This window comes from Rhinoderma darwinii, chromosome 12 (assembly GCF_050947455.1).
Source record: "Rhinoderma darwinii isolate aRhiDar2 chromosome 12, aRhiDar2.hap1, whole genome shotgun sequence".
Taxonomy (NCBI): domain Eukaryota; kingdom Metazoa; phylum Chordata; class Amphibia; order Anura; family Rhinodermatidae; genus Rhinoderma; species Rhinoderma darwinii.
The window spans coordinates 31,149,751-31,159,584 of record NC_134698.1 but is presented as its reverse complement, the minus strand read 5'-3'; the positions used below and the strand labels follow the sequence as shown (position 1 = coordinate 31,159,584).

General features: G+C 40.3%; 1 protein-coding gene across 1 annotated transcript in view; it reads right to left on the bottom strand.

Moving 5' to 3' along the window:
- Positions 1 to 515: 515 nt before the first annotated feature.
- BAHD1 (bromo adjacent homology domain containing 1) overlaps positions 516 to 9,834 on the bottom strand; it is a 172,683-nt gene continuing 163,364 nt past the window's right edge. The window contains exons 6-7 of the mRNA XM_075844758.1: positions 7,810 to 7,901; positions 516 to 7,161 (exon numbers count right to left, since the gene is read on the bottom strand). Coding sequence (XP_075700873.1) covers positions 6,972 to 7,161; positions 7,810 to 7,901 — 282 coding nt within the window. The 3' untranslated portion in view covers positions 516 to 6,971. The remainder of the gene's footprint in view (positions 7,162 to 7,809; positions 7,902 to 9,834) is intronic.

Below are 9,834 nucleotides of genomic sequence, written 5' to 3'. Positions count from 1 at the left end.
GACTAAAACGGGAGAGGAGGGATGATCCCTTTTTTTTGTTTTGTTAATGTACAGTTGGAAAATGTTTCAATAAAAACTACCTAATTGAATAAAAAAAAAGAAAAAACGAATACTTCCTATTGGTATGCGTACCCGATACCGACGAGCGCGGTGATAAATTTAGCCAAAAAGGAAAGTATAAAACCAGCCAATGTGTGTCACTTATGCACGCTCCATGTATGGGTACCTGTTTGGCCTTGCTAACCGGCAGATGGAGTGAGTACATAGTTCTGGCACGGACATCTTAGCTCTGGTGCTCAAAGCAGTGAACTGCGATTCAACTGAGCTAGCGTGACCGGCTTAGTGCAGCGGTAAGCCGGACAGAACTATTGGCAACAGGCCATATAAATAATGGAGCCACAGGAAAAATAGTAAGTGAATATATGCAAAAAGAGGAGAAAATGGAAAATACATGTATACTGAAAAATTTTTATTCATTAACTCTTGATGCACTGGAATCCATCATAGTTTAAGGGACAACCCCTTTAAGTTTTTTCTCCATTGACTTCAACGAGGCAAATAAACACATTTGAATGAGCAGGACCGCAACACGGTTTTCCCTAGAAGCAATTCTTGGAATTCAGAATTTCCTAGTACAGCTTCATTAAGGGGAAAAAAAAAAATCATGACAAAATCGTGTGGCTCTAGTGTTTTCTACCATAGTGGTGCAGCTTCCTGTGGCATTGCTCTCGGTACATGTGAATATATCCTACCGTAAATCTTTCACCAGTCTCTGCACTTTTGATCAAATAGTTGGAGCAGTGAGAAAGAGCAGCCATCAATGAGCTCAAGCTGCTTCACATAGAGGAATGGCGCTCATTCCCAATACTTGAACAGGAAAAAGGAAATGCTTAGTCTGGTGACAAATAAAAAAATGAAGCAACTTTGCAAATACTATTGATTAAAATAATGATAAATCTTTATGTATACAGACCTATGTGTCTCCATGGTTTATAGGCTACAAACAAACCCGGTGTGGTCATGTATTACTAGAGTAACTCATGACTGCAGAATCATTCTACACACAGGGTTTGTTTGTAACCATGGAAACACACACACACACACACACACATATAGAGATAGATAGATATATATATATATATCTATCTATCTATCTCGAGAACGGGGGCACTGCTTGGCTATTTCCGTGAATTCCAATAGAACATAACGGAGAGAGTTGCGTGCATGCGTAGCAACCACTTCACATAGTCGCTCGCTAGGCGGGACTGGTGTCGGTTGACCCCCGTTCTCGATATATAGGTGTGGGTCCCAGAGCTGTGGATATGTCATAAATGTCTGAGACGGTAATACCACTTTATTGAGTTACTCTCCATGAAAAAGTTAGCATTTAGAGGTTAGTTTATCATATGTAGGAACTAAAATGAGAAGCATCAACTCTTTGTAGAATGATTTACTACAGACTGATATACTCCTTCAAGTGTTTGCAGAACTAAACACACAGGTCATTTTAATTTCTTCAGTAAATATTTTTTGGGTCGAATGACTTTCAAATAATGACAGGTGTACAACATGCATGGCTTGCAAAAATAAACTATTCCAAATCTTTTTAATGGAGTGGGTCAATAATCTTTTATAATTAAGAAATCAAACTATGTGCTATACATTGAGACTATCCAGAGAAGAAATAAAAATTAAATATTCAATTGACAAATCTTGTAGTTGCTAAGTTTTCCAAACTAGTCATCGTAACAGAATATAAACAGGTAACATATTACATCACTTAAAGCTTAGCATCAAACTCTGGTACATTTCAGTTTATAATAGTTCATCAGGTTATTTCTTAAAAATACTATATCAATGTGGTAAGTCAGGTTTACATATGACTTCCCTCTCCAGTGATTCACAAGGGGATGTGAAATTCTCTTGGTAACATACATACAACAGAAATACATATGCAATTTCATTTTTGGAAGAAATCAGGATAAAGTTACACGAGATGGTAGAAGTACTAGTCTTTCAAACGGCTATAGAGATGTAGGTATTTTTTTTGCTAGGGTTTGTTACAGGGGTTGTCCTAAGAGAGAAGTTTGTGGCTAGAATATGTCAATGATGTCTGATTGGTGGGGGCCTGACCGATGCGATTCCCACGATTGCTACAACAAAGTGGCAGAGTAGTTAGAAAATCAACGTGCCACTCGGTAACTGCAGCTCTGCTCCTTTTCACTTGAATAGTAGGAGCGGCAGAACAGCCGAAATATTGTGATCGGAGCTTTCTGCTTCCGTCACCGACCCCTGCATAACATCCGGTGCACTGAGGAAGCCAGAATAGCTAATCGGTGCAGGGTCCGGGTGTCGGACCCCCACCGATCATAAACGGATGACCTATTCTGTGGATAGGTCATCAGTATGAAAAACTGCCCCATGCCCGGAAAACCCCTTTAACTCTCCTGATAGCTCTGCTTGGCTTCCATCAGAGGCCGAATGGACAGCCAATAGTACTTAATGGCTGACCATGTGGCCACCCAGAAATCGTTGAGTGGAGCGGATAGGGGTTGTAGTGGTGAAGCACTTTCTTAGCACCACTTTGTTCTAGAGATCATGGGGTTACATCAGTGAAATCCCCACCAATATTGGTGGCATATCCTAGCTTCTATCCTGAGACAACCTCTTCAAGCTGAATTTCAGTGGCACAACCATCAGTAAGCAGCCCAGGAGGTGGATGTGCGGCCTGTATAGAAGGAAGCATTAAGGAAGCCTTGCTCTGTGTACGGTCGGCTAGAAGGAATTGGTACCAAAACCTGTGGTTCCAGAAGCAACCAATATGTTCACTGCTAAGGCCGGCTACAAGTGAGGAGGACCCCATAACAAACTCTATGATGCCATTGGCTTATTTGTACTACACTTTGCATTTTCTGTTTAGCAGTTTGTCACTGTACTTATTCCATCCCAATAAGGGAAGATTTTGGTACAAAGAAGATCTAAAACAGTTTTGGACCCAAGAAACAAAGACTACAATCTAGTCTCATCATTGCATGAACATGTACAACTCAAATATTCAATGTATATCTACCTTAAAATGATAATTCCTGACATGTTCTTACTGCCACCTGATGGATTCCGTGGATCCACAGATGACTATAATTGGATAAGTAAAAGCAAAATATCTTCTATACTGCTTGTGCAACCCATGTGTACATTTCATTCATGTCTATGGGAAAGTAGCTATCAAAAGACCGATCATATTTCATCAATGCAGACAGGGGCATCTTCTGCTCAGACCAGTACAGCTGCTTAGATAATTTACACCTTTTGAAATCACCACAATCATAAATAAAATTAGTATTTAGTATAATCTAATACCATAGGGCAAAATTATGTTTTACCATTGCAGTTCACAAATTGAGGTCACTTTGCCATATCATTCTGCTTATAGGATTGTACCTTATAATTGAGTGAATCTGTCACAGACTGGATCATTTCTACTTAATAAGTTCCTGAACAAGTAGGTGGAGAACTAGGAGGGAGGACCTCCTTCTTTATGACCCACCATAACCTTGAGCTTACCGATTCTCATGTTCCCTCCCACTGTTCCACCTACTTGACCAAAGACCTAGTGTCCAAGAAACTTCTGAGTTTGGTGATCGTTTTATTTTAGATCACTACGGGCTTCAATGACTACAAGTAGGCACAATTAAAATAGGTATAGAAAACGCTATCTGATGCAAGTGAAATTTCCGTGTAAATCTCAATGTATGCCAACCCCTAGAAGCCAAGGTATTTATACTGCTAAGAGAACCCCAAGATAACCATCAATATCTTTCAACACGGATGGGTTGTCCAACCCACTCCTCAATGTTCAGCATAAATATATTTAGCTTGACCCGGATTTAGATGAGATACTCCAACAATTTAATGTCAATTGAGATATACAAAAAAAGGGGGAAAGACTCGCGGGTCTTTCCCCTTTTATTTTTTTTGTATTCCTCTATATACCAAGACAAGTTACGACCAGACTGGATTGTCAAGACCTGCTGCTAACCCAGGAATTGTATTACTACAATTAAAAACAAACACTTCCAGTGTGGGTTACTCTATTTATCTATTACTAATGTCAATGCAGCCGGATACACCATCACTCTAGGTCTACGGTAAAGGAAAACGGATAAACAGGTTGGATTTTACCTATATAATCCTATTTCTTGGCCGCTTCTCATCTCTCCTTCTGCTTGCCCCATTAAATTAATATGCATGTTATTGGGTAAATCCAAGCTGCTCTCTCATGTCGATGGCCACCTATGGTATAATTGGCAAATAATTAGTTGCCAGTGTGTGCCCAGACAAGTGACCTGTTTCAAGATCAGGGTTGAAATAATTTATCTGCAAAAAGCCAATTCCATGTGTTGGAATACTCAACTTGCTTTCGATTACAATTAACTAACAGTATTGTAGATGATCAATTGGTACTGACATTGAACTGATAAAACAACAAAAAGTAAACTAAAAGCCTCTAAATCCTATACATGTATCCCCAGTTAGCAGGTCACTTGTAATGCTCTAACTGAAGAACACCTCTTTGGTATCATTAACAAAATCTCCGACCCCACCCCCAATCATAACTCTTACGGTATTATTTCCATTTGTTATTTTGTTTTGTTTTTTTAGTGCCTGGGCTTTCATGTCCCTAATTTGGGCAATAAAACTGAAAATGTAGAATTGTAATTTAACTTGGTGATAATTTAGTTAATGGATTAGTGCAAGCTACAGAGATCTACCAGTTATTCAGATGCCATTTAATTTTCTGGTACAAATGTCCTTTGGTTTTTTTGTAATTTTTTTATTTTGTCTTTTTTAATGTTTTATAGAGTTATTTTCTCACTAGCAAAATTCAACAGCTGGACTACTGATAGACAAAAGTGTATCTAGATTGTATACACATAAGGCAAATGGCAAATATATTGAGCAATCGGGTAGCTGTTTCATAGAATATCATTTCATTATTTTTTTAGGGACAAATTAGTAAACCAAATGCTACCTTGAAATTGTAGCATTGAATCGTTAAAAGAAAAAAGCAAAACATACTAAAGAGCATTGGTCATCCAAATGCTGATAAGTTTTGATACAATGCAAATATTTTGCATGTAAGGAATGGTTTCTTTGAAAGGGTTGTCTGGCTTCTAACAGGCCTCTGATGATGAGCTGATTGTGGAGGTCCTGCTGCCAGAATTCTTGCGGTCAGCTGTTATCACCAGGGGATGTGGCCGGCTAATCTTCATTTCCCCTGCAGGCGAGCAGAAGAATTGCATGGTACCCAGTGAAATCTGCTCTGCCTAAGAGAAGAGGGTCTCAAACGGAGGACCCCTCTATTATATCCATATACCCCCTCAATTACATGCATATGAAAAAAAGGTGTTTTTAAGCTGAAAAACCCTATAAAGAGGGATCGGTCATCACAATATGCTGCCTTATTTAAGAACAGCATATTATAATAGCAGGTCTGCTGGGCTATTATACCAAAATAAATGATGTGCCATTTGGTTAGATGTTGTATAGGATTAGAAAAACATGACTGCTTTCTTCCAAAAACTGCACCACACCTGTCCAGAAGTCGTATCTGGTATTGCAGCTCAGCTCGATTCACTTCTATGGAGCTGACCTGCAATACCAAAAGCAACCCCTTGACAGGTGTGCCACTGTTTTTGAAAGGTAACAGCTATGTTTTTCTAATCTGCTAAGACAGAATATAGCAAATTCATAATTATGGGTCAGCTGTATTCATCAGACGAAAGCTCCACTGTCTTAGCAGCTATTAACATAAATTTTTTGTTCCGTTTGGGCAGCGGACCTGTCATTATAATATACTTGCCCTTAGAGCGATTATTCCACTATAGTAAGTGATGGCAGCCACGACTTCCTGATCGGCAGATGTTGGACTGCCAGGTCCTCCACTGATTTTCCCTGCACAGCGATACTCCCGGCCACCGGCTCCGCAGGGAGATTCACTTGAATGGAGCGGTGTTGCAATTTCCTGCAGAATGGGTATCTGGAGGTCCTGTTATGCAGGAAAACACATTCGCTGGGGGTCCCAGAGGTCAAGTGTCTGCAGGTGAATGGACACTAGAGAATATAATGTAGGCCAACACTGATTTACTTAACTATTCATTAACCACTAACAGATGCTCAGTTACCTTGGGCACGCGTTTCAGCTACTTACCACTTCCATATAGTGAGGAGTTAGGCTGGAAGAAACAACTACACCTGGACCAACTTTTCTTTCCACTTTATCTCTTTCTCATAGCCAATGGTCAAAAAAGAATTAAATTAGAAACTAAACTTGATCCAATGGATTAGAAGAGCAGCTATGTGTAATATCTACTGAAAAGCTGAAACTGTGGGAAATCTTTTCATTTCATTGCTGGGCTAACACAATAAGTTAATGAAAAAGAACGAGGTACTCTCAATGTGGAACAAGTCATTCTTCAATAAAAAAAAAAAAAGGGAAAACCAAACCTGCCTGAACTTCCAGAAGTACTACTGTGTGGGTATGAAAGGGACCTGTGTGACATATTAAGGCATTCGAACCAAACGTGGTCAAATCATGCACTAACACATCCCTACACAACCTTACAACCATGGTTCCAGACCTGATGTACTGGCTTATTCTTCCCCAATATATATATAATATATATATACTTTATTATATTTATATATATATATTTATACGTTATATTTTTTTCTCTTCTTTTCTGTTTAATTACTGCTCATCTCTAACGAAGTGCTGTGCTTTCAACTGCGGAGTACTGTAACCAGTGTCTGTTCCTGAATCCAGAGCCAAGTAGCTACTACAAGAAGTTCCCGACTCTCCTCTCTTCTTGCGGATGCAGCTGGGAAGATGTCTGAAGCAGTCTTAGGCTCCAAAGGCCTTGAATTCCGACACCGACTTTTCATGTAGATGTCTCCTTCAGAAGCTTCTACTACTGGGGGTTCTTCAGGATTCGGCCATGTCTGAAATCATACACGTGCCGGCACAAAAATACTAGTTCTGGGTCGGTGCTGTCTGCAACCCTGCGATGTATGGGGGTGCTGTACTCTTCTGAGGGAGGGATGATCAAGGCTTTCCTATTTGGACAGCCCTCCTTCTGACGCTTTACCAAGGCACAAAATCTACAAAAAAAAAAAAAAGGAGAGAATTAACAACAATCAAATAAAGCAGCAGGATACATGTAACATCACGAATCGTCTGCACTACCAAGGTCATTTGTCACACACCATTCTCCATAAATATCATTTTTCACATTTTAAAAGACTTCCGTATCTTACAGTAGCTTGGTAATACAACTTGCTGGTTGGCCAATGGGAGGTCCAGCAGGCTCTAAATGGTAGTCGACTACACTACTGCCTCCGGCAAAACGACTGATCTGGTGCACAAAAGAGGCAAACGGATACCAGAGGCACCGGCTCCGTCACCATTGTAATCAATGGTGATGGAGACGAAACCCTCTGGTTTCCGTCAGTGTCTGCTCGGGGTCCCGTTCTGACGGAAACCTCAGACGGAACGTCAGAACGGGACCCCAACGCAGATGTGAACAGAGCCTTATATTGTCTGAGACTTATTAATATGTGAAACATTAAAAACAAACAAAATATTTATGCTACACAGACACACAAATATACTATCATTTTTATATATATCAAGATTTTTTATGTAATAAGATGTGATCCTCTGGGTGAGTCAGTTTTACTATTATTTGACTCATCATAGAGCCCAGTAGTGACACCTGTAGAAATGTGTAATACAATACTGCCACCTACCTGCAGTACTCTGCAAATGTCAGGACATAGCACTTTTCTTCAATGCACGCAATACTGTTCTCATCTTGATGACGGGATGCAAATATCTCGTTCTGCAAAGGGTCACAAAGATACTTACATAGTGGCATGCAAAAAAACACAACAACTCTATAGTAACTAATATGTGAAGAGAATATAGGGGACATCCTAAACGGCGAGAGTTATCTCCAACAGTATTAGTGGTCTAATGTTATCTCAAGCCTCTACACGACCAGAATCATCACTTCTAGTTATATACAGGATACAGAGTATGCATCAACTATTTATTGATCACGTCACATGTATCGGAAGGGGGAGGGGCATAAAAGCAAAGTATTTTACATGATCATGAAGCCCCAGGATGATGAAGGGGAGAATGTGGCTGAGACATCGTAAAATACACTGAAAAGCACGCAGAAAAGACATCTAGACCCCATGCACACGACCGTAGATTTCATCCGTAATTACGGACCCATTTATTTCTATGGCCGATGGACACCTTCTAGTATCCAGGCCGTAGAAACCTTCTGTAAAAATAGAACATGTCCTATTTTTAAATTTTATGGACTGCGCTCCCAGACTTTAGAATGGGAGCACGGACCGCAAATGCAGACGACTGTCCGCGGTCGGCCGTGCCCGTAATATTCTGGGAAACTTTTAAAAACTTATTTTGTCGGATGGAATTGAAAAAAAACAGCAATTCCTACAGTTTTTTAAAGTTTAATTTTGACAGTGTTCATAGTGCAGTAAAAATGACATTAACTTTATTGTGCTGGTCAATACGATTACGGTGATATGGAATTTATATAGTTTTTTTTAATGTTTTACCATTTTTACAAAATAAAACCAATTTGTTAAGAAAATTTGTTCTGTGTCACCATATTCTAAGACCCATAACTTTCTTTTTCCGTTGATGGAGGATTGCAGGTGCAGGATTGATTTTTGTGGGGCGAGCTGTAGTTTTTTTTATTTTTATTATTTGGTTTATTTAAACATTTTTATTGCATATAAAAAGATAACGGAGAAGCATTACAAGATTACAGTATAAATTGTGATTAATACAAATAGAGAAAAAAAGGTGCCAAACACTAAGGACATGAATCATACGGAATACGATGTGGCACACATCGTCTCACCCTGAGGAAGGGTGTCAATGAAGGAACACCAAAGGACCGTATTTTATCAAATTTTGAGGGCCATTTACGATTATGACAGATAACCTTCTCAGATGGAAGCATGTCCTGAATAAGTTTCACCCAGATAGACCTAGTGGGGGAGGAGAGAGCTATCCAGCATATGGCAATAGCCTTACGGACTATAAAGAGAGATTCCCTAATAAAGATTTTCTGGTGACGAGACCAGATTAAAAAAAAAAAGACCGCCATGGGTCACCATCAATCAAATATGCTATACATTAAAGTCCTTTCTTGTTCCAAAACTCCCAGCCCTCAAGACTTAAGTTCTGACAGTAGAGAATTTCCCCTCAAAAGCCAGTTAGGCAGGGGCCTAAAGGAAGCATATAGTGTTTAACGCATCCCCAAATCTGCAGAGCAAGTGAGAGCAAAGGGGTGAAGGGATCTCGAAATAGCGTAGCACCTCCCTCCAAATGTGCCTGGAGACCTGGGCGTCAAGGTGAATCCTCTGTAGTTGTTCTCGAAAAGCCTGGGTAGGACCAGAACATGTGTGGCTCTTACAGTCCAATTTTGCTGCTTATCCCTGACTGTAAGATATTGGGCTGAATTCCGGCACTCAGCCTAAACCAGGGGTCTCAAGCACGCTGGGGCTGTCATCTGCGGCCCGTAGGACACAGAGCCGCTAGTACAGACTCTGCTCCGGGACTCTGGAATTCCCTGACATCGCTGTCCACATATGAACAGCGATGTCTGGGGCTTACAAAGAGCCGGAGTCCCATGCATAGGGCTAGTATAGGCTCTGCTCTGGGACTTTGTGGAAGCCTCTGACATCGCTGTCCATGTATGGACAGTGTGTCAGGGTCTTCCCCAGTGC